The sequence below is a fragment of the Globicephala melas genome, chromosome 3 (assembly GCF_963455315.2).
Source record: "Globicephala melas chromosome 3, mGloMel1.2, whole genome shotgun sequence".
NCBI lineage: Eukaryota > Metazoa > Chordata > Mammalia > Artiodactyla > Delphinidae > Globicephala > Globicephala melas.
The window spans coordinates 132,424,874-132,450,808 of record NC_083316.1 but is presented as its reverse complement, the minus strand read 5'-3'; the positions used below and the strand labels follow the sequence as shown (position 1 = coordinate 132,450,808).

The 25,935-nt window shown below is 42.3% G+C and overlaps 1 protein-coding gene across 1 annotated transcript in view; it reads right to left on the bottom strand.

Annotated features, from left to right (window-relative positions):
• Positions 1–3,993: 3,993 nt before the first annotated feature.
• ITK (IL2 inducible T cell kinase) overlaps positions 3,994–25,935 on the bottom strand; it is a 71,053-nt gene continuing 49,111 nt past the window's right edge. Inside the window, exons 9-17 of the mRNA XM_030834241.2 lie at positions 22,965–23,047; positions 21,788–21,921; positions 21,325–21,399; positions 19,538–19,709; positions 18,927–19,143; positions 17,946–18,010; positions 17,737–17,855; positions 7,049–7,206; positions 3,994–4,065 (exon numbers count right to left, since the gene is read on the bottom strand). Coding sequence (XP_030690101.2) covers positions 3,994–4,065; positions 7,049–7,206; positions 17,737–17,855; positions 17,946–18,010; positions 18,927–19,143; positions 19,538–19,709; positions 21,325–21,399; positions 21,788–21,921; positions 22,965–23,047 — 1,095 coding nt within the window. The remainder of the gene's footprint in view (positions 4,066–7,048; positions 7,207–17,736; positions 17,856–17,945; positions 18,011–18,926; positions 19,144–19,537; positions 19,710–21,324; positions 21,400–21,787; positions 21,922–22,964; positions 23,048–25,935) is intronic.

Sequence of the window (25,935 nt, the reverse complement as noted above, 5' to 3'; positions counted from 1 at the left end):
CATACACACACACACACACACACACACACACACACACACACACACACACACACACACACACACACACACACACACAGCCCATCTGGCTGAATGGGGTATGTTCTGCCTTTTCCTGAGTTTGGTGGTCTTGTGTGTTGGGAGGTTCCAGGCAGAGTAGGATCTGCAGGATAAATGCTCTCTGAGAAACCGATCTGTTCATCCGTCCTGCTCTAGAAGCTTCCTCTCTGGGTCATTTGCCAGGGGGAGTCAAGCCCAGAGGTGAGTCCCACAAAGGACTGTGTGGAAGCCACAGGCTTTCTCACTGGTGCCTGATGGTCCTCTGGGTGCATGAGCTGGCGCCAGCAGTGGATGTGGGCATTTGGTGAACTGAAAGGTACAGGGAGAGCTCAATACACCCAAACTATAATAACCCAGCCCTTATTTCACTGGGATTTTAAGAGGGAGGAGAACAGCTGTGCCTTGCTGTCCAACTGTGGCTTAAGAGCTCCGAATTACAGTTTCCACATGTCACCCACATAGCAGATGACAGAATGAGTATGAACAATAATTTGGTACTAGGAGCAAGTCAGAAATCATCTCCAGATTGGTTTCTCTTTCACCAGCTTTCCCTCTCTCAAATCCACTCTCCACACTGCTGCCAGAATATATTTTTAAACACAAATTTGACCTTCTCTCCTTGTTCAATGACATTTTTCCTCTCTACAACTAGAGTTCCAACATTTTTTGTGTTTTAAAATCTAAGTCCTTGTCTACACACACACACACACACACCCTTTGCCCCAGCAATGGTAAACTGATAATAGCTTCCCAATATGTTTTGTTTCCTCTATCCCTCTACCTGGAAAGTATTTCTGCCCATTGGCTTGCCTACAAAAAGCATAATTCATCTTCAAAACTGAGTCAGAGATGATATCTTCTGTGACAGCGCTTCCCAAACTTTAATGTGCAGATGATCACCTGTAGATCTTGTTAAAATGCAGATTCTCATTCAGTGGATCTCAGGGTGAAGAGAGAATTTGCATTTCTCACAAGCTAGTAATGCTGCTGTTGCTGGTCCGGGGACCACACTTTCAGTAGCAGGTTTCTAAGAAGTTTCCACTGATGTCACCCTTTGCCCAATAGATTACATCACTTTTTCTGAGCTCTTCTCTACTTTGACTTTATTTCTGTTGTTGCTCTAATTGCTGTATTATAATTTTACTTGTTTATTTGTCTGCCTTCCCAACCATACCTGGAGTTTCTTAAAAGTAAAGACTGTGTCTTTTTCATCTTTGTTTCTGTAGCACTCAGTGCAGCATATCAGAGATCACAGGAAGCATTTGATATTTACCTGGTGAAACAATGTTGAACGATGTATAGTCTTTATTTGTCTGTGGAATGTGAAACTATGTAACCATTATTATTTATGGAAAACTTTTGGTTGTCTGACATTGGGATAAGTATGGACCCAGGCTATACATACCCTATTTACTAAAATGCACAGCTTTATTTGCTAGACCCAACCTTTAACTTGGTGTGATTTACAAAGCATAAGAGATATTTGTAACATTTTAATTGTGAACATTAGCAATCACTGTACACTAATAAATATTCAGTCTATCCAAATATAAATACATAGTCTCAAAAGGGCACAATGCAAAATCTATAAAATGCATCTAGAACTAAAACTTTGCATAAGGGGAATTCCCTGTGAGCACATGGCACCGTTTTCAAAATGTGAGAAGGAAAAAAAAAAGCCAAAAACCAAACAGGCAGAAGTCTATTTTGCAGGACACTGAGAGGTAACCTCTTGACACATGTTAAGTTAAGCCTCAATGATTCTGAGCTTGAACAAGATAATACCATGTAAGGGAGAATTTTTCTAAACCATACCACAGAAATCAGTCAATTCTGATGTTTTCCTTCCAGGCTGGATGTTCCCGAAATCATCTCTAATTAAAGGTTCCAAAAAAGAATGTACAAAATGCTAAAAAAGTAAACAGGGATGATTTTGGATAAGTTGAGAATATCATCTTCTAAATGATAGTTTTTTTTTTGAAGCTACCAGTTTCACAATAATTATACTTAAAAGTTGTACATCTGCATCTTCAGCCGGTCAAAATATCACATGATTTTTTAGAAAGAGCTGATTCCAACACCATCCAAAAAGAGTTTTCCCTGAACACTGTATGAAAATTAAATCTCTCTTACATCAGGGAATACCCTTCCCCAGAAAGTGTCCAAGAAGACCGCAGCCGGCTCAAAGCTGAAGTGATAATTCAAGGAAGTATTTATACTTCTGCAGGAGAATCTTTTAAAGCTGCTTTGAAGCTCATCTACAAATTGCCTCATGCAATATGACTCTGGTGGGTTGAGTGAATCGAAGGGCTAATTACTCCTTTAGTAACTCCAACGTCATTAACTCTGATGAAGGTGAGGATACAGATGAGGAAAAAAAGATCCTATTCCAAGTTGGAGGGCTACACTGCCAGCCACCCTGGTCTATGCAGGAGCAGATTTACTTGCTGATGGTGCTGTGTTGGCTTCTTTATTGGCTCTCTAGGACTTTCCCCTCTACTGTACTTACCTCCTCAGCAATCCCTTTCACCCTCAGTAGAAGGCAGTGTTGAATAAAAATAGAGAAACTGTGCATTGCAGTCAGACAGAGGTGGGCTGTATTCTTCCTAGCTCTGTCACTTCAGGCCGGTGTCCAAGCTTTTCAAAGCCTAAGTTCCACTATCTGTAAAATGGGAATAATAATAATATCTCACTGCACTGGTGTGAACTCAGGGTGAACTGAGATTCTGCAGTGAAGGCTTGTAGCTCAGTACATATTCATTTTGCATATTCAAGTGCTCAATCAACAGTAGGCATCCTTGCGCATCTTGGAAGCCCCCCACTCGGTGCCCGACTCAGTTTCCATCCAGATGGCTTGAACAAGAACAGACCTCTTACTCCTCTCTTAGAATCTGGGGAGACTTGGAAGTCTCAACCTTAAAGTTGCAAATCTCTAGGGCCTAAACCAGCTTCAGTTTCTCTGCCAGGCCACACTCCCCAGCACAAGTCTGCACTCTGTTGATGAGGATAAAAGAATGCAGAGAGGGGACTGATTCCTGGAGGTCTCAGTAAGTCAGTGTTTACGGAAGCCATGATTTCCTCCCAGGATGCCTGTGGAAGCATTCGGCACAGAAGGGGACTCAGAGTCACTTGCTTGGCTTGGTAGTAAAGACGAGCGTCCAAGTGGTTACAACCTAAGGCCTTTCCCTGTACCAGGTGTTTCCACCATCCGATGTCCTCTTTCTGCCCAGACACCAGATACCCAATACTCCAGCGGTGAGATCAGAATTGTTCACCCCAGTCCATTATGCTCCCTTCAAGGAGAGAGGTGGCAGTGTCTCTATGGGTAAAACCTCATAAAGCTGCTTCTCAGAATATCCGGCCCCTAATGTGAGCAGCTGTTCCATCGTCCTCTAAGGCAGGAAGCTGTGGTTGACAGCATCACAGAGGCAGAGCTTACTCTTGGTGACTTTAATTAACTCACTAGTTCTCCTTGAAAAAGAGTCATGCTCCTTGTTCATCTTGCCCCATATCCTGGGATTCTGTGTTGTCAGGTCAAATAAAAAATCCCTTGACCATGAACTTCAGGTCCATGTTTAAAATAACAATAAGGGTAATAATCCAGGGTGCTGCCCCATCTCTCCCTTTCTCTAAGAAGTGCAAGAAATGTTGCTTGAAAGCTGTCGATTGAGGTTTGCGCTCCACACGAGATAAGAGGCTGGAGGAAGGGTACAGACTGCTCTGGCCCTGCTCCCAGTTCAGTGGCTGAGCCTCCTGCCTGTGGCCTGGTGCCCGCCTCTATCAGGCCGCTGCCTCCGTGGCAGCTTAGGGACTGGCGCCACAGGCCAGTTGCCTCTGAGGAGTCCTGGGATGGTGGCAGCTTTTAATGCTCTGTGGTGGGAAGACCTCCTTGCCCCACTCAGGATCTGCAGCCCATGGCCTGGCACTGAGTCTCTTTTAAAGTCCCGATTCTGCAATTTCAGCCAGTTGACTCAAGAGTCTGGAGAAAGGTGGCCGGTCTTCTGGTTTCTAGAGAAGGAAGAAAAGAACTCTGTGATTTCCTTGTACTTGTGTGTCATAGCTAATTCCAAAGCAAACCAGAGTTAAACAGCAATCCCCTCTGCTGAGTTTTAAATATGTTTCTATATATATTGTATTTGAGGCCATTATGTCTTAGTTGTTAACAGCAGGTATTTTGGAATCATATGGCCTGCTTTTGAATCACAGCTTTTCTACTCATTAGCTGTGTGACCTTTGAACAGGTTACTTAACCTTTTGGAACCTCAGTTTTGTCATCTGTAAAATGGGGATAATAATATTATCAATCTCATAAGATTGTTGTAAGAATTAAATAAAATTGTATATAAAAATGCAACATAAAATAAGCACTCAGTAAGACTAAAAAAGAAATATTTAGGTATAAATCTCATAAAATATGTACAGGGTCTATTTTAGGAAAAATATAAAATTCTAAAGATAGAAATCAAAGGAGAGCTAAATATATCGAGAAATATTCCATGTTCATGGTTAGGAAGACTTGCTATTGCTAAGATGTCATTTCTTTTCAACTTGATGTATGGATTCAACACAATCACAAGAATCCCAGCAAGTTATTTTGTAGATACTGACAAACCAACTCTAAACTCCATATGGAAAGGCCAAAGACTCAGAATAGCCAACACAATACTGAAGAAGAACAAGTTTGGAGGACTGATACTTCCTGACTTCAAGACTTACTATAAAGCTATAGTAATCAAGAGAGCATGGTATTGGTGAAAGAATAGACAAATAGGTCAATGGAATAGAGTTGGGATCCCAGAAATAGACCCACACAAATGTAGTCAAATCTTTGACAGAGGAGCAAAGGCAATTCAATGGAGCAAGGGTAGTCTTTTCAACAAACGGTTCTAGAGCAATTGGACATCCACATGTAATACAATGACTCTAGACACAGGCCTGACACTCTTCACAAAAACTAACTCAAAATGGATCATAGAACTAAATGTAAAATGCAAAACTTATAAGACATCTAGAAGATAACATAGGAGAAAATCTGGGTGACCTTGGGTTTGGCAATGAGTTTTTAGATACAACACAAAAAGCACGATTCATAAAAGAAAAAAAATTGATGTTGAACTTTGTTAAAATTAACAACTTCTGCTCTGTAAAAGACTTCTGCTCTGTAAAAGGCACTGTTAAGTGAAAGAAAAGATAAGCCATAGGCTGGGAGAAAATGTTTTTAAAACACATATCTGATAAAGGACTTATATCCAAAATATGCAAAGACCTCTTAAAACTCAAAAGCAAGAAAACAAATAATCCTATTAAAAAATGGGCAAAGATCTAAGCAGTTACCTCATTTAAAAAGGTATACAAATGGAAAATACACATATGAAAAGATGCTCAACATCATATGTTAGGGATTTGCAAATTAAAATAACAATGAGATACCACTATATTCTTATTAAGATGGCTAAAATCAAAGCACTGACACCACCAAATGCTGGTGAGGATGTGGAGCAACAGGAACTCTCATTGCTGGTGGGAATGTGAAAATGGTAGCCATTTTGGAAGACAGTCTGGCAGTTTCTTACAAGGCTAAACATTTTCATATGCTAGTGTTATGAAACTATTCATTTCATATGATCCAGGAATGACACCACTAGATATTTACCCAATTGAGCTACAAATCTATGTTCATATAAAAACTTGCACACAAATGTTTATAGCAGCTTTATTCATAGCTGCCAAAAACTGGAAGCCACCAAGATGTCCTTCAGTAGGTGAATGGATAAAGAAACTATGGTATATCCATACAATGGAAATATTATTCAGTGATTAAAAAAAAAGTTAGCTTTCAAGCCATGAAGACATGGAGGAATCTTAAATGCATAGTTCTAAGTGGAAGAAGCCAATCTGAAAAGGCTACATACTGTATGATTCAACTATGTAACATTCTGGCAAAGGCAGAACTTGGACAATAAAAAGATCAATGGTTTCCAGGGATTTGGGAAGAAGAGGGGAAGGGATAAATAGGTGAAGCACAGTGCACTTAAAGGCAGTGACACTATTCTGTATGATACTATAATGGTAGATACATGATATACATTTGTCAAAACTCACAGAACTGTACAAAAAAAGCAGTGAACCTTAATGTAAAACGTGGACTTTAGTTAATAATAATGTATCAGTGGTGGTAGAATAATTGTAACAAATGTACCACACTAATGCAAAATGTTATTTATAGGGCAGAACTCTCTGCACTCTTTGCTCAAATTTTCTATAAACCTAAAACTTCTAGACAAAGTCTATTAATTTAAAAAATTAATAAAAATTAAAAAAAGAAAAAAGTACTAAATGTCAGCTATCATATCATAATGATCCGAATTTGTGTTAATTCTCTATTCAGCAACTTTCAACTGTGGTTGAAATTTAAAATTTGCTAACTCACACAAGGACATCTCATGCTAATGTGGCTTAAGGCATACACTGCCACCCAAGGATAACTGAGATGTCTGGGAGGGTGCAGAGTAATTGGCTCCCATTCTGAACTGTTGTATGAATAAACATGAATTGTATGAATTTTGTATTTGTATGAACATGTTGTATGAATTTTAATTCAGTCATTTTAATAGTTTCACAGCACCAGTGAACTTCTGTTTACCAGTTTATAGAACTAACTTCATGTATATTTAATGGTTTTATGATGTTACAGATGCTTTTTTTCTCAAAAAATTGACATAGGCCTTCCCCACTCTTCCTTTCTGACAGTATGTTGATGGCTTGTGACATTATATTACAAATCAAATAACATTTAAGGTCCCTGCCAGCTCTTCTAGGGATGAGTAACTCCTTTAGTTAATAGATGCTCAACGTCACTTTCTTGCTAATTTATTTTGTCATCCCTACTGCCTCATACTCTGAGAGGGTTCCTTTCTTCAGGGATGGGGGCAGACCCTGCAATTGCAGATTATAATGAGGCGGGGCGGGGGGAACCACTTCCTTTACTGACCTCTTTCCAGCAATGATTCATGATCTGGTAGATATGTGAGGAGGCCAGTCGAGGCTTGTATAACCGAAATCCAGTGGTGATGTCTTCCACCACTTCTGAGTTGCTTCGGTTTTCATACGGGATTTTTCCTTCACTGAAGACTTCCCACATCAGCACACCTATGAGTGTGAATAGGTGAATCGAAATGGTGAGTCGAAACAGCTAGTGATAAAGTTCCTAAATAGCGAACAAACCAACTTACCTCTAGAAATCACAGACTCCTTGACATTAAGATTCAAGTCCCTACCTCCAGAAAGTACAATATCAAAAGCCACCTGAGGCTTATTAGGCCTGTGCTATTTCTAAAGAGCGATTTCCCTACCTTTCTTTTTTTTTTAAATTTATTTTATTTATTTATAGCTGCATTGGGTCTTCATTGCTACGCGCGGGTTTTCTCTAGTTGCAGCAAGCGGGGGACCACTCTTCATTGCAGTGCACCGGCCCTCCACTGCAGTGGCTTCTTTTGTTGCAGAGCATGGGCTCCAGGTGCGTGGGCTCATTGTGGCTCACGGACTTAGTTGCTCCGTGGCATGTGGGATCCTCCTGGACCAGGGCTTGAACTCGCGTCCCCTGCATTGGCAGGCGGATTCTCAACCACTGCGCCACCAGGGAAGTCCCTTCCCTACCTTTCTAGTGGTGAAGAATGTTCAAGCTCAGCCCTTTGTTATATCTAACTCAAATGCTACTACTAAAAGTTGCAGGCGATGTAAACTCAAATGTCTACACATGATATAGATGAATGGAGTGGATGAGGTCTGCATAATAGGGACTAGGGAGGACTGTGAAAAACTGGAGGTCAAAAATTTTATCCCCAAAGGGGCAGCTGTGATTTAGCTCCAGCCAGCATAGGGCACATGGGAATGAGGGCTCTGAATTGCCACATTTTCTGATTTTTTAAAGATAAGTCATAAATTGGGAGTTTTAAAATATAAACTCAATTTTTTTTTTTTTTTTTTTTTGCTGTACGCCGGCCTCTCACTGCCGTGGCCTCTCCCGTTGCGGAGTACAGGCTCCGGACGCGCAGGCTCAGCGGCCATGGCTCACGGGCCCAGCCGCTGTGCGGCATGTGGGATCTTCCTGGACCGGGGCACAGAACCCGCGTCCCCTGCATCGGCAGGTGGACTCTCAATCACTGCGCCACCAGGGAAGCCCTAAACTCAATTCGATTTAAAAGAAATACTGTGTTACTTCTACGGAGCACCTACTGAACGCTGGCAGAAGACCTCAGACCTCCCAAAAGGCAAGGAACCCCCCACGTACCTGGTTAGGGCAAAAGAAAAAACTAAACAGAGACTAAAGGATAGGGACGGGTCCTGCACCAGCGGGAGAGAGCTGTGAAGGAGGAAAAGTGTCCACACACTAGGAAGCCCCTTCGCGGGTGGAGACTTCGGGAGGCGGAGTGGGGGAGCTTGGGAGCCGTGGAGAAGAGCACAGCAACAGGGGTGCGGAGGGCAAAGCAGACAGCTTCCAGCGCAGAGGATCGGGCCGACCGGCACTCACCAGCCGAGAGGCTTGTCTGCTCGCCCGCCGGGGCGGGCGGGACTGGGAGCTGAGGCTCCGGCTTTTGTCGGAGCGCCGGGAGAGGACTGAGGTTGGCGGCGTGAACACAGCCTGCAGGGCGTTGGTGCGCCGCGGCTGGCCGGGAGGGAGTCCGGGGAGGGGTCTGGAGCTGCCGAAGAGGCAAGAGACTTTTACGTCCCTCTTTGTTTCCTGGTGCACGAGGAGAGGGGATTAAGAGCGCTGCTTCGGAGAGCTCCAGGGACGGGCGCGAGCCGCGGCTAAGAGTGCGGAGCCCGGAGACGGACATGGGACGCTAAGGCCGCTGCTGCCGCAGCCAGGAGGCCTGTGTGCGAACACAGGTCACTAGCCACGCGCCCTTCCGGGGAGCCTGTGCAGCCCGCCACTGCCAGGGTCCCGGGATCCAGGGACGGCTCCCTCGGGAGAGCGCTCGGCGCGCCTCAGGCTGCAGCGTCACGCCGTCACGCCGGCCTCTGCCGCTGCAGGCCCGCCCCGCACTCCGTGACCCTCCCTACCCCCGGCCTGGGTGAGCCAGAGCCTCCGAATCAGCGGCTCCTTTAACCCCGTCCTGTCTGAGCAAAGAACAGACGCCCTCTGGCGACCTACACGCACAGGCGGGGCCAAATCCAAAGCTGAGCCCCTGGGAACTGTGAGAACAAAGAAGAGAAAGGGAAATCTCTCCCAGCAGCCTCAGAAGCAGCGGATTAAACCTCCACAATCAACTTGATATACCCTGCATCTGTGGAATACCTGAATAGACAACGAATCATCCCAAATTAAGGAGCCCTGTGGATGAAAGGCTCTTGGTGCTGCAGCCAGGAGTCAGTGCTGTGCCTCTGAGGTGGGAGAGCCAACTTCAGGACACTGGTCCACAAGAGGCCTCCCAGCTGCACATAATATCAAACGGCGAAAATCTCCCAGAGATCTCCATCTCAACGCCAGCACCCAGCTTCACTCAATGACCAGCAAGCTACAGTGCTGGACATCCTATGCCAAACAACTAGCAAGACAGGAACACAACCCCACCCATTAGCAGAGAGGCTGCCCAAAATCATAATAAGTCTACAGATACCCCAAAACACACCACCAGACGTGGACCTGCCCACCAGAAAGACAAGATCCAGCCTCATCCACCAGAACACAGGCACTAGTCCCCTCCACCAGGAAGCCTACACAACCCACTGAACCAACCTTAGCCACTGGGGACAGACACAAAAAACAACAAGAACTACGAACCTTCAGCCTGCAAAAAAGGAGACCCCAAACACAGTAAGATAAGCAAAATGAAAAAACAGAAAAACACACAGCAGATGAAGGAGCAAGATAAAAACCCACCAGACCTAACAAATGAAGGGGAAATAGGCAGTCTATCTGAAAAAGAATTCAGAATAATGATAGTAAGGTTGATCCAAAATCTTGGAGATAGAATGGACAATAGAATGGACAAATTGCAAGAATCAGTTAACAAGGACCTAGAAGAACTAAAGATGAAACAAGCAACGATGAACAACACAATAAATGAAATTAAAAGTACTCTAGATGGGATCAATAGCAGAATAACTGAGGCAGAAGAACGGATAAGTGACCTGGAAGATAAAATAGTGGAAATAACTACTGCAGAGCAGAATAAAGAAAAAAGAATGAAAAGAACTGAGGACAGTCTCAGAGACCTCTGGGACAACATTAAACGCACCAACATTCGAATTATAGGGGTTCCAGAAGAAGAAGAGAAAAAGAAAGGGACTGAGAAAATATTTGAAGAGATTATAGTTGAAAACTTCCCTAATATGGGAAAGGAAATAGTTAATCAAGTCCAGGAAGCACAGAGAGTCCCATACAGGATAAATCCAAGGAGAAATACGCCAAGACACATATTAATCAAACTGTCAAAAATTAAATACAAAGAAAACATATTAAAAGCAGCAAGGGAAAAACAACAAATAACACACAAGGGAATCCCCATAAGGTTAACAGCTGATCTTTCAGCAGAAACTCTGCAAGCCAGAAGGGAGTGGCAGGACATATTGAAAGTGTTGAAGGAGAAAAACCTGCAACCAAGATTACTCTACCCAGCAAGGATCTCATTCAGATTTGATGGAGAAATTAAAACCTTTACAGACAAGCAAAAGCTGAGAGAGTTCAGCACCACCAAACCAGCTCTACAACAACTGCTAAAGGAACTTCTCTAGGCAAGAAACACAAAAGAAGGAAAGGACCTACAATAACGAACCCAAAACAATTAAGAAAATGGGAATAGGAACACACATATCGATAATTACCTTAAATGTAAATGGACTAAATGCTCCCACCAAAAGACACAGATTGGCTGAATGGATACAAAAACAAGACCCATATATTTGCTGTCTACAAGAGACCCACTTCAGACCTAGAGACACATACAGACTGAAAGTAAGGGGATGGAAAAAGGTATTTCATGCAAATGGAAACCAAAAGAAAGCTGGAGTAGCAATTCTCATATCAGACAAAATAGACTTTAAAACAAAGACTATTAGAAGAGACAAAGAAGGACACTACATAATGATCAAGGGATCGATCCAAGAGGAAGATATAACAATTGTAAATATTTATGCACCCAACATAGGTGCACCTCAATACATAAGGCAAATACTGACAACCATAAAAGGGGAAATCGACAGTAACACATTCATAGTAGGGGACTTTAACACCCCACTTTCACCAATGGACAGATCATCCAAAATGAAAATAAATAAGGAAACACAAGCTTTAAATGATACATTAAATGAGATGGAGTTAATTGATATTTATAGGACATTCCATCCAAAAACAACAGAATACACATTTTTCTCAAGTGCTCATGGAACATTCTCCAGGATAGATCATATCTTGGGTCACAAATCAAGCCTTGGTAAACTTAAGAAAATTGAAATTGTATCAAGTATCTTTTCTGACCACAACGCCATGAGACTAGATATCAATTACAGGAAAAGATCTGTAAAAAATACAAACACATGGAGGCTAAACAATACACTACTTAATAATGAAGTGATCACTGAAGAAATCAAAGAGGAAATCAAAAAATACCTAGAAACAAATGACAATGGAGACACAACGACCCAAAACCTGTGGGATGCAGCAAAAGCAGTTCTAAGGGGGAAGTTTATAGCAATACAAGCCCACCTTAAGAAGCAGGAAACATCTCGAATAAACAACCTAACCTTGCACCTCAAGCAATTAGAGAAAGAAGAACAAAAAAACCCCAAAGTTAGCAGAAGGAAAGAAATCATAAAAATCAGATCAGAAATAAATGAAAAAGAAATGAAGGAAACAATAGCAAAGATCAATAAACCTAAAAGCTGGTTCTTTGAGAAGATAAACAAAATAGATAAACCACTAGCCAGACTCATCAAGAAAAAAAGGGAGGAGACTCAAATCAATAGAATTAGAAATGAAAAAGGAGAGGTAACAACTGACACTGCAGAAATAAAAGAGATCATGAGAGATTACTACAAGCAACTCTATGCCAATAAAATGGACAATCTGGAAGAAATGGACAAATTCTTAGAAATGCACAACCTTCTGAGACTGAATCAGGAAGAAATAGAAAATATGAACAGACCAATCACAAGCACTGAAATTGAAACTGTGATTAAAAATCTTCCAACAAAGAAAAGCCCAGGACCAGATGGCTTCACAGGCGAATTCTATCAAACATTTAGAGAAGAGCTAACACCTATCCTTCTCAAACTCTTCCAAAATATAGCAGAGGGAGGAACACTCCCAAACTCCTTCTACGAGGCCACCATCACCTTGATACCAAAACCAGACAAGGATGTCACAAAGAAAGAAAACTACAGGCCAATATCACTGATGAACATAGATGCAAAAATCCTCAACAAAATACTAGCAAACAGAATCCAACAGCACATTAAAAGGATCATACACCATGATCAAGTGGGGTTTATTCCAGGAATGCAAGGATTCTTCAATATACGCAAATCTATCAATGTGATAAACCATATTAACAAACTGAAGGAGAAAAACCATATGATCATCTCAATAGATGCAGAGAAAGCTTTTGACAAAATTCAACACCCATTTATGATAAAAACCCTGCAGAAAGTAGGCATAGAGGGAACTTTCCTCAACATAATAAAGGCCATATATGACAAGCCCACAGCAAACATCATCCTCAATGGTGAAAAACTGAAAGCATTTCCACTAAGATCAGGAACAAGACAAGGTTGCCCACTCTTACCACTCTTATTCAACATAGTTTTGGAAGTTTTAGCCACAGCAATCAGAGAAGAAAAGGAAATAAAAGGAATCCAAATCGGAAAAGAAGAAGTAAAGCTGTCACTGTTTGCAGATGACATGATCCTATACATAGAGAACCCTAAAGATGCTACCAGAAAACTACTAGAGCTAATCAATGAATTTGGTAAAGTGGCAGGATACAAAATTAATGCACAGAAATCTCTGGCATTCCTATATACTAATGATGAAAAATCTGAAAGTGAAATCAAGAAAACACTCCCATTTACCATTGCAACAAAAAGAATAAAATATCTAGGAATAAACCTACCTAAGGAGACAAAAGATCTGTATGCAGAAAATTATAAGACACTGATGAAAGAAATTAAAGATGATACAAATAGATGGAGAGATATACCATGTTCTTGTATTGGAAGAATCAACATTGTAAAAATGACTCTACTACCCAAAGCAATCTACAGATTCAATGCAATCCCTATCAAACTACCACTGGCATTTTTCACAGAACTAGAACAAAAAATTTTGCAATTTGTATGGAAACACAAAAGACCCCGAATAGCCAAAGCAATCTTGAGAACGAAAGAAGGAACTGGAGGAATCAGGCTCCCAGACTTCAGACTATACTACAAAGCTACAGTTATCAAGACGGTATGGTACTGGCACAAAAACAGAAAGATAGATCAATGGAACAGGATAGAAAGCCCAGAGATAAACCCACGCACATATGGTCACCTTATCTTTGACAAAGGAGGCAGGAATATACAGTGGAGAAAGGACAGCCTTTTCAATAAGTGGTGCTGGGGAAACTGGACAACTACGTGTAAAAGAATGAAATTAGAACACTCCCTAACACCATACACAAAAATAAGCTCAAAATGGATTAAAGACCTAAATGTAAGGCCAGAAACTATCAAACTCTTAGAGGAAAACATAGGCAGAACACTCTATGACATAAATCACAGCAAGGTCCTTTTTGACCCACCTCCTAGAGAAATGGAAATAAAAACAAAAGTAAACAAATGGGACCTAATGAAACTTAAAAGCTTTTGTGCAGCAAAGGAAACCATAAAGAAGACCAAAAGACAACCCTCAGAATGGGAGAAAATATTTGCAAATGAAGCAACGGACAAAGGATTAATCTCCAAAATTTATAAGCAGCTCATGCAGCTTAATAACAAAAAAACAAACAACCCAATCCAAAAATGGGCAGAAGACCTAAATAGACATTTCTCCAAAGAAGATATACAGAGTGCCAACAAACACATGAAAGAATGCTCAACATCCCTAATCATTAGAGAAATGCAAATCAAAACTACAATGAGATATCATCTCACACCAGTCAGAATGGCCATCATCAAAAAATCTAGAAACAATAAATGCTGGAGAGGGTGTGGAGAAAAGGGAACCCTCTTACACTGTGGGTGGGAATGTAAATTGATACAGCCACTGTGGAGAACAGTATGGAGGTTCCTTAAAAAGCTACAAATAGAACTACCATATGACCCAGCAATCCCACTACTGGGCATATACCCTGAGAAAACCATAATTCAAAAAGAGTCATGTACCAAAATATTCATTGCAGCTCTATTTACAATAGCCCAGAGATGGAAACAACCTAAGTGTCCATCATCGGATGAATGGATAAAGAAGATGTGGCACATATATACAATGGAATATTACTCAGCCATAAAAAGAGACGAAATTGAGCTATTTGTAATGAGGTGGATAGACCTAGAGTCTGTCATACAGAGTGAAGTAAGTCAGAAAGAGAGAGACAAATACCGTATGCTAACACATATATATGGAATTTAAAAAAAAAATGTCATGAAAAACCTAGGGGTGAAACAGGAATAAAGACACAGACCTACTAGAGAACGGACTTGAGGATATGGGGAGGGGGAAGGGTAAATGGTGACAAAGCGATAAAGAGGCATGGACATACACTACCAAAAGTAAGGTAGTTAGCTAGTGGGAAGCAGCCGCATAGCACAGGGAGATCAGCTCGGTGCTTTGTGACCGCCTGGAGGGGTGGGATAGGGAGGGTGGGAGGGAGGGAGACGCAAGCGGGAAGAGATATGGGAATATATGTATATATATAACTGATTCATTTTGTTGTGAAGCTGAAACTAACATACCATTGTAAAGCAATTATACTCCAATAAAGATGTTAAAAAATAAATAAATAAATAAATTAAAAAAAAAAAAAGAAAGAAATACTGTGTTAACCAAGCAAAAATCTTTAGGTTGTCCATTTTTGACCTCCGATTTAATCCCTTTTCCTTTTTTGCCCTCAGTAGAAATGTCACACCCAGCTTTATTATGTACTCATCTATTCATAGGTTGTCAGAGTGGGAACAGAGCTTGCAGATCACCTAATCCAGTGGTTTTCAAAGCATAGTCCAGAGATCCTGAGGGCAGAGTTTTCCAAAGTATGATCCCTAAAACATCTGAAGTTTTGAAAAATCAACTCAGAAATTTGTTCCAATGGCAGATCCTGGGCCCTAGCCCAGACAACTGGATTAGAATTTCTAAGCGATCCTCAGAAATGCCTCAGGAGTTTTGGAAATTCAGTAAATAAGACCAATTAGTACCCCAAGATGCCAGGATTTCCGGTGAGATTTCTTTGGAAAATGGGGGAAAGCTGGCTGGAAAACAATTGCTTTCATGCAAATCTTGTGATGCATTGAGGAACTGAGTAAGGCCCAAAGGGGTTAGTTGAACTTGTTTAAAATAGTGCAGTTCATACATATGGAATCTAAAAAAAGGCTCTGAAGAACCTAGGGGCAAGACAGGAATAAAGACGCAGACGTAGGGAATGGACTTGAGGTCATGGGGAAGGGGAAGGGGAAGGGGAAGCTGAGACGAAGTGAGAGAATGGCATTGACATATAAACACTACCAGATGTAAAACAGGTAGTGGGAAGCAGCCGCAAAGCGCAGGGAGATCAGCTCATGCTTTGTGACCACCTAGAGGGGTGGGATAGGGAGGGTGGGAGGGAGACGCAAGAGGGAGGAGATATGGGGATATATGTATACGTATAGCTGATTCACTTTGTTATACAGCAGCAACTAACACAACAATGTAAAGCAATTATACTCCAATAAAGATGTTAAAAAAAATAGTGCAGTTAATTAGGGGAAAAACCTCAAAATGCGTGACAAAGCCCAGTGGCCTTGAGGCAGGCAAAAGCTCTCCTCCATCCAGGTTTCTGTTTCTCAGGTTTGCCACCCCAGTTTTCTCATCCCTCTATTCTGCTTCCATCGGTCAATCTCATCTTTAGACACTTCAGATGACATATCCTAGGAAGGGATGGACTTTAGCTCAACCCTCTAATTATAAGATGCAGCAGCAAAGTCCTAGGCTGACAACCTGTGGCAGAATAAACCCCATTCCGAGTCAGCAGGTGAATGCGACAAAGTGGCCCTGGCTGCAAATATCTCTTTATGGGACACCTGGCTGGGTGCAGCATGACCCGCCGTACCGATAGAGAGTGGCCACACATCAGCCAGACCCTTCCTAGTTATATGCACTGGGGAAAAGAGAAGGTGAGGTTGCTCAAGCGCAGTTTGTTTTCTTCTAAGTTCATTCTGTACCTTAAATTTGACTAACAAAGTCATAGTTAGGCCTGTTGAACAGGGTAACTACTTTAAGGAACCATTCAGAAGGACTCAAAATCAAAAATCACTTGGTTGTTGGAAATGGATATTCTAAAATGCTGGAGAAGATTAGTTAGTTCTCCTCGTAAGAGATTTAATTAGTCATCTTCTCCCTGGTTTCTACTACTAGTCAATATATTTGGCAAACTTTCCCTTCACATAGAATGACAGCATCAAACTCTAAACTATTCCTATCCAAAGTAGAATCCTTCTTACAATCCAAGTCAAAGAGGTTGTCCAGTATATTTTTCTGTATACATTAATATGCAAAAACTGTGGCTTAGAAAGACATGACACATCCAGCAAGAATATTTAGTACTTCTTGCCACACCGGCATCATTCATTTTGTCTTTTCATTCTTGCCCATTTGCACTTATAAGAAATTCTAATTCCTTACCATGGCCTGCCGTTTTCATTGCCTGCTGTTCTCCCACTAAGTCAGTACCTCTTTTCTTTGGACACACCAAGCTTTGGCACTTGCCGCTTCCTTTGTTAGAGACACTGTTCCCTGGACCTTCAAATGGAGACAGCTCCGTCTCATCATTCAGCTCTCTGCTCAACAGTCACCTCCTCAGAGAGGCCTTCCCGGACCCTGCTATTTAAAACAGACCCTCCCTCCCTTCCAGTTACTCTCTTTCCCATTACTCTTTTGTTTTATTCATAGCACTTACCGCTACCTGACTTTATCTTATACACATATTTGTTAGCTTGTTTGCATGATTGCTACTGTCTCCCCTTACAACTTGGCTCCAAGAGAATAGGAGCCTTTTCTGTCCTATGTACCACTGCTTTGTGAGCACCTAAATTAGCTCCTAGCATGTAGTAGATGCTCAATAAATCGTTGTTGAATGAAGGGGTAAAATACTTTATTGAGAGTTAAATGTGGGAATAAATGTGAGAATAAATATAATGTTGGGAAAAAACATGATCCTTGCTCTCAAGGGCTCATATGCTAATCTCCTGACTCCAGCTTTTGATGTCACAGCAGCTATCACCAGCATCCTGTTTTCGCTTTTATTTTTGCCCCTATTTCAAAAATGTCCAAGACTAGATGCAATAATGAGGGCCCCTTCATTCCTTTCAGAGCTGTTTGTACAGACTCTCAGTGGGACGCCCTCACCATCCAGTGTTCAGGGCAAGTAAGGCTGCCTGAATTTGACAAATAAAACAGTTGGTCCACAGTCCCAGGTCATGTGGGAGTGGGGCCAGAATGACACTTACCAAATGACCACACATCCGACTTGCTGCTATAGCGACTGAAAGAGAAGACTTCCGGGGACGCCCACTTCACCGGGAATTTGGTGCCTGAGGAACTGGTGTACTGGTCATCAAGGACGAACCTGGGGAGAGAGTGGAGAGAGATCGTCTGAGTGTCCTGGTGGCCTGCATCCCATTCCTGAGACTTTGCCGGCACCACAGGTCCGTATTACCTTGTCATCCCAAAGTCGGACACCTTGATGACTTGGTTTTCTCCAACCAGACAATTCCGGGCAGCCTGGAGCAGAGACAGGCAAACGAAAGGGAAAGGAAAACTTGGTGGGTAATCAGTAATTAAGGAGTCTCCTATAATCACAGTCCTTTGCTTTTCCATGTGCTGCTGTGCAGAAGCAATGAGGAGCTTCACAAATGCTAGTTAAGCTTCACTAGTGCCTGATGGAAAGTTGTATGTTAAAATCCTTTATCAGGATGAGTAAATCTGGTCTTTCATCTTCATTCCTGGGATCCTAATCAGAAGAAAAATCCATGGTGTTGTGTAACCAACTGTAAACTCCAGTGCAACCTGATGTTAACCTCAGGAATGATATGAAGAAGCTGTTACCCATTTGACTAAAATAAGAATGTGTTGAAGTTGCTAATTCTCTTAAAACTATTCCTCAGTAGGGATGGTACATGGTCCCTAATTCGATTGGAAGAGCCCTTACCAAGAAAAGACCCATGAGTCTCAAATTTTAATGTGCCTGCAAATCCCATGGGGGGACATGTTAAAATGAATATTCCCAAACCTCAACCCCCAGAAATTCTGAGGATGGTTCTAGGATCACCCCAATGTGATCCTGGTAGATCCTTGGATAACATTTTGAGAAACATGTGCTTGTCAATTTCTTTCATTTTACCAAGAGGAAAAGGAGGCACAGAGAGGTTAAAAAGGAGAGGCTGTTAGCTTTATTTAGAAAGAATGTAAACTCCAACTCAGAGGGTGAAAGTCAGAGGTGGGGCTGGAAATAGAGCCCAGATCTGAGTCCCATGAGGACATCCCACAGTGGGTGGAGGAAGGAAGAAGTTGAGAGGGGAAGGAAGAGGGCTTATGCCTTGTTATTGATTCATGCATTCCCAGCCTTCGTAGCTCTACATTTCAGTGGGACATGTGCCTTCACCCTGGACCTGTAGGGGTTTGCCCTACGCCCTCTTACCAGGTCTCTGTGGATGACACACGCCTCTTCCAGGTAGGCCATGCCCTCACACACGTCCAGGCACATGCCCAGCAGGGTCTCGGCAGCAAAGAGCCCCCGCTGGCTGCGCAGGTAATCTGACAGGCAGCCGTGTTCCATGAACTCAAACACCAGGCAGATGGGGGCTTGCTCCAGGCACACTCCATAGAGCTGGACCAGCTTGGGGTGAGAGAGTTTCCTGGAGAAAAATGGCAAGGGGTGAGATAGTCTAAGTTTAGTCTCCCCAAAATACACTCCCTCCCCCAAACAAAAATGTCTCATTGAGCTGAGACCTGAAGATGCAGGGACTCAGCTGGTGTACGCGAGAATGAACGAAGGCCAGTGTGGTTGGCATGTCATGGAACCAGAGGAAAGATGGGCAGGAGATGAGATTGGGGAGCGGGCAGGGCCAGACCATGGTGGGCCTTTTAGACCACAGTGAGGAGCTTGGAGTTATTCTCCATACCATGGGAAGCCATTGCTGGACTTGAGCAGGGAGGTGGCACAAGATGGCATCAGAATGGTATTCAAAGAGCACAGCACAGAACATCCTTCCCAAGGTATCTCTGCATACTCTTGTCTTGGCCACTCACATCATGACTTCAGCCTCCTCGACGAAGTCCTCTTCCGACATAGCTCCTTCCTGAATGGTTTTGATGGCCACCTTGTCCCTGTTGAGCCAGTAGCCAAGATGCACCAACCCAAACTGCCCGCTGCCAATCTCCTGCACAAAAGTGAGCTCTGAGGGATCAATCACCCATTTCCCTGGAAGAGAAAGAGTTTTCCAGAGTTGGCAAGCAGTAGATATGAAGTATAGGACTCCCAGGAGACTATATAGCCCTATACAGAATGTTAGCCTATTGTTAATATAACTCAAAGATGGCAAATGGTATAAGCCTGTATACTTAGAACTATAGATAGATAAAAGTATCTTTTTCCCCAAATAATAACATAGAATATGTATTGAAAGCCATGAAAAATGTGCATGGGGACGATTACATGGAAAGAGAAAGGAGTATGGCATTAGTTGAGATATTAAAGAAAGTCAATGACAGGGTTCTAAGGCCCCAACCATTTCCTATACCTGATTGAAAAATGTTTATTGTCATTTTTCACATAGAGCAAGTTTTATTTGAACTGGTCATTCATTCGTTCATTCATCCATCAAGAGCATCCATTATGTACATAGCACTTGCTAGGCCTTAGCAGGGGTTAGGGGTAAGGTGGTGGATTCCAAGAGGACTGGTACAGAGGTGCAAGCCAGCACACAGTCTCGCACATAGGTAGGCTTTCAATAAATGCTCAAAAAAAGAATAAAAGGGATCCGAGTCTCAATTTTCACACTGGCAAAAATGAGTGGGTTCATAAAATACTCTCTGGGCTTCCATCCAGCATGGGCACATGCAGATTCCACAGGCATTAGAATTATCTTATTTTTATAAGGAGGCTGAGGGGCATTAACCTTTCCTGATGCTTGGTCTAGTACCATAAACAGTTCAGTTTCTATCTCTTTGAGGCACAGACTCAACAGAAAACAGTACCGAGCACCTACTGTGTGCAGATATGGTGCTGGTTAGGGATGGAGAGCCCACACACTGTTTCTTTAACCCCTGTGTCAAAATCACCTAGGGCACTTGTTGAAAAGGCAACCCCAGGACCCCACTGTCTGGGACTGTGTTTTGGTAAATGTTGGGTCGGGGCTGGAAGTCAACACTTTTCTTAAGCATCCTATATAACTCTGATGCACAGTGAAGCTTGAGAACCACCAATCTAGAAGATATAAAATGAAAGGTACACCAGCCTTCTCGACCAGCACAGTTTGGACCAGGGGATGCAGGCAGAAAATCACAAGTGGGTGAAACGGTTCCATAGGACAAGAAGGAATAGTAGGGCCTATGGCCCTAGAGATGCATGCCCTGCCTAAAAGCATTCAAAAAAATTTAACACAGTGCTATGCAGACAGACATTTCTGAATGCTGCTAGCTTACAGCACTTGCAATGGACCCATACCTAACAAACTAGATGATACAGAAGTTCTAGAAAATATGCAAGAACACAGTACTATAGCACTGGTTCCTAATATTTTTTTCTAATAGCATTTAGCAGAGTGCTCTGTACAAAGTAGGTGCTCAGTAAACACTTCATTGGTGAACTGTCATCTAAAACCAATAGACATTGATTCGACCTAGATAAATGTGCATACATATAGATGTAATCTTACACACATTGTAAATGTTCATTTGTGCACACCATCTCCAGAGATACAGTGTACCTGTTTAATGATCATTTTACGTCCGGGGAAGTCCATTCAGAATTTACCCCAGACCTCTAGGGATGTGAGTTAGTGCAAATGAATAACATTCCCAAATGCACTGCTTACCATATCTCAGCCCTGCCGTGACCGGGGCTTTCTGCCTCCAGGAACTAACTGGATACCGGAGTCTAGTGACTAGGCCTGTGTTGATTACAAAGTGAAAGGCAGTCATTAGAGTTTTACCATAGCAACCATCCAAGTCAAATCACCAGGAAAAAATATAATCCAATGCAAAAGCTATTTTTATTCTGGAAAACAAATTCCAAAGCCCAATCACTGATATTACATCTTCCCTGAGAAGAGGTATAATGTCACAGGTGGGCAGGTGGTGAAATTGCATGATTCCAGCAGCAGAATTTGCTAATGAAGAATATGTAATATAATCAAATATTTGGCATACTTTTCTATTTGTATAGTTATTACTTATAGTCAGTTTGTCTGAGATGAAGAAACCCAGCTGGGTGTTTGTCTCTTTTCTCCAAGTTCCCCTGTGAGGCTTCCCCCTCTGGCCTTGTCCCTTAGAACTCACCTCCTCCATTGTGTTGGTGATAATTGACGAGGAGAGGGATGGAATCAAACACGTACTTTTCAGCCACGTAATATCGCTTGGGGTTGTCATTTGTTTCTTTGATGTGATAGTGCTTTATACAGGGGTTGTTCTCACTTAAACAAATTAAACATAAATGCAGTGATTATTAAAAGGCAATGTTTAGAGACAGAAATGTCTACTGGTAGCAGATTCCTATTAGCTTTGTTTTTTGCCCTCTCACATGGATGGCAGATATATTTCAACTTGTGTATCAGTCTTGACAGGCTGGCCTTGGGTGCTGTATTAAGAAGGACTCTGAGGCTGCATCTGGACTCAGGATTGGTGCCATGATGGATTGGTGATGTTTCTTCCAAAACCTCAAAATGGACAGTCGTCTTGTATGTGCTACATGTTTGCCTTCCCTGCTGTGTGGATTTAACTAATCTTCAGCATATGTTAAGGAAGCATCTTGGCCCCTTCGTACTTATTTGGCTTTGTATAGCAGAGTTAACATAGCAGCCCTGACTGCTATCCTTAGAAAGGGCTGCTTGCAAGATTGGGCCTTGGCTGGCTTCTGAGAACTTAGATTTCAGGAGGGCTCTCGCCATTCTCTAACTGATAAGGATGGCTCCCTACACCTAAATTGTTTGTATAAACAATGTGGCTTATGCTCAATGCTTGCTTTTCTCCTGGGAGTCTGGAATTTTGCTCTGTGCTAGGCAGAGGGTACCCAGGTGACCAGCCCCCAGTGAAAGGATCTGTAAGGTTCTGGCATGTAGTAAGGACTCAGTAAATGGTGGATAGTTTTATTAGCAGAGCCAGAACTAGAATTCATATTTTCTCGCTTGCAGTCAAACGTATCTTTTCTGTTATTCTTTGGATTAAATTATAAATGCATCAAATACAGGACCAGGTATTTATTTCTTTAGGGCTTTGCAATCAGGGATGCCAACTGGGAAGTCAACCTGGCATCCGGCCCTAGCTCTGTCACTTTCTAGGTAAGTGACTTCAGTTATGTTTTTAATCTCCCTAGCCTTGGTTTTCTCAGAGGGATCAGGAAAACACAGTATTTTTAGAGACTCCTCTATCTCTTGCACTGTCTGACATTCCTGTGTGTGGGTCATCACTCACCCACCTCAGGACTGTCTCTCCCCACTTTGCTGAGTTAGCACCATACCTTACGATGGCCTTGGTGAAAACAGACACAGTGTATGTCCCTGGAGTCCTGGAATCTCGTACCATGAAGGCTCCTTCTTTGCCCTGGAAGGGTTAGAAAGAATGGAAAATCAGCGATCCCAGGAAACCAGGCTCATGCATCCAGCTTCACTTTCTTGCCTGTGAAAGGAGGAAATACTGTAGGCCAGCTTGGCACAGAGCAGCCTTTCAGCTATAAAGGCTACTGTTTCATTCATTCATTCCAGAGACATTTCTTGAGCTCCTACCGTGGTTCCAAGACTATTCTAGTGATGACATAAACAGTAAACGGAGGCAAACAGACACAAGCTCTGCCCTCTTGGAGCTCATTACAGATATTGCCCAGCCCTCACCACAACATTGCAGTCTAGATGTTATTATCTTCAATTTCCTGATGAGGATACTGAGTGCTGCAGAGTTGAAGTGACTCTCTCACGACCTACGAATATAGGTGGCAGACCTGGGATTTGAACCTTGAATGTGGCAGGTGAGCAAAACCTTTGCTCATTCTACTAGTCCGTGGTACCTCCATTCAACAAACGTTAGAAGCCATTTCTCTGTTCCCCACAAGGGCACAAAACTTCTGTCTTGGAAGCTTCATCAGTTTCTTAATGGGAATATATTTTGTAGGCCCTTTCTCAAGTGCTGATTTTGCTGCAGGGCAAAAGGAGAAAGAAAACGAAGCTGCTGGTTGCATGAGGGAAGTGGAGAGAAGGGGAAGGCCCCCACATATACCCTTCACCCCACTGACAATTTTGCCAGTGCTGATGAAATAAGTACTAACAAACAGGGAGACCAGTTTTTTCAGTCCTGGTAGGAACTTGAAAGTCTTAACACTGTTTTTTGAGTACTTTGTGTCTAAGGCTCTGTTCCTACCCACCTGTCAATCTGTGCTGGTGATATTTGCAAAATCTGTTGCTATGGTTTGCTTAACTTAGACACACTAAGGGCCATAAGTGAAAGCCAGAGAGAGAGGAACCTCGTGTGGTGGGCATACACTTGTTGTATATGGAGCAAAATATACACAGTTTAGAAGCTCTTCCACCCCCTAATCCCAAAGGTGGGTCCTCTACACATACAAATAATACACAGATGGCCATGCTAATTGTTTGCATCCTAGAATTTCAGGGTTAGAAAAGACCTTTTAGAAGAACCTAGAAAGGTTCTCTAGCCCAGGGTTATCCCAACCTCAGTACTATAGACGATTGGGGGGGCAGTAATTCTTTGTCATGGGGGCTGCCCTGTCATCATAGGATGTTTAGCAGCATCCCTGGCCTCTATCAACTGGCTGCCAGACATTGTCACATGTTCCCTGGGGGACAAAATCACCCCTGGTTGGGAACCACTGCTCTGGCCTAACTCCCTAAACCCCTGTGCCCCAAACTGCTGGTAATCACAATCACTTGAAGAATCTAAAGCACAGAACAAGACAAAACAAAACGACGACTACGAGCAGTTTACCATGCTCCCCCCCCTCCCACTGCCTCCCCATACCTACACACTTGGAATCTCCAGGACTGAGGCCCTGGGACCTGAACTTTTAAAAGGCTTATGGACATCCAGATTTGGTCTCCACTGACTCAACTGAAAATGCATTTCTTATTTATAACAGTCCTGAAGAGTAGTCCCTGTCGTCTGAAAGAGCACTAATAGTTAGAAAGTTCATCCTCATGTAGACACGTAACCTGCTTCCTCTGACTTGGCCCTAAACCCGCAGAGGGGAATTTGGGGGGGGGGACGGTTGGCCCTTACATCATTGTGCATTCTTGCCAAACTTAGAGGTTACCACAACAACTTTGTGAGACTCCCCAAACTCTTCTTCTCCCTGCTGGGAGATTCAAGAGTCTATTTTGAAATTTGAGGGAAGCAGAGGGTAGGGGAGTTGGATGAAGGTGGTCAAAAGGTCCACATTTCCAGTTATAAGATATATTCTGGGGATGTAATGTACAGCATGGTGACTGCAGTTAACAGTACCATATTGTACATTTGAAAGTTGCTCAGAGTAGATCTTAAGAGTTCTCATCACAAGAAAAAAAATTGTAACTATGTATAGAGATGGATGTTAACTAAAATTGTATTAATCATTTTACAATATATACATAAATCAAATCATTATGTGGCACACCTTCAAATGATACAATGTTATGGGTCAAGTATGTCTCACTAAAACTGGAAAAAGAAAGGAAGAAATTCGAAGCTGAGACCTGAATCTTCAGGTCTCTGTTGTCCACCCTTGACCTTCCTTTCTCAAGGTCGTGAGCTAGGGCTGCCCTAGCTGTTGCCTGAAAGCGGGGAAAGAATTGAGGAAAATACAGAAAGCTGTTACATTTCTTTTTCTAAGATGTCATAGTACTCTAGGACAGTCCTAGTATTCTGTCTTTGTACACACAGAATTTACTTTAATGATTTTGTATTTCATGAATTTTTTGAAATTTAAGAAAACGAGTTGTCAATCTTTCTGGACCAATAGTACAACCTTATGCCCATAGTTAGCCTCCCACATTCTCTACAGTGTGCTCTGTTCATGACCTTGGACATGGTGAGGACAACAGAGAACTAACCAGATTCTTATTTTCGTCTTCTCAGATATGAATGTAAACGGTTTATCCAGTGCAATAGTAAACACCCTTCTAACTTTTGCATGCAAATCGGCCTTTTAAAAAACTTGATTTTCCAAAAATTAGATTTTCCCCCCTTTGGGGTCAGTAGTTTATTCAGTTTCTGAAGTAAAGGTGATCTATGTGACACCAAAAACTCCCAGATTAGTTCATTAGATTTTAAAATAGCTTTTGAAGCCTAATTTAGAAAACTTGAAATTCTCCTCTTTTAAGTGTACAAATCAGTGATTTTTATCAAAACCACAGAGTTGTATAACCATCACCAGAATATAATTTTAGAATATTTCATCACTCCCAAAAGACACCTCAGTACCATTTGCACCCCTGCCACACTAA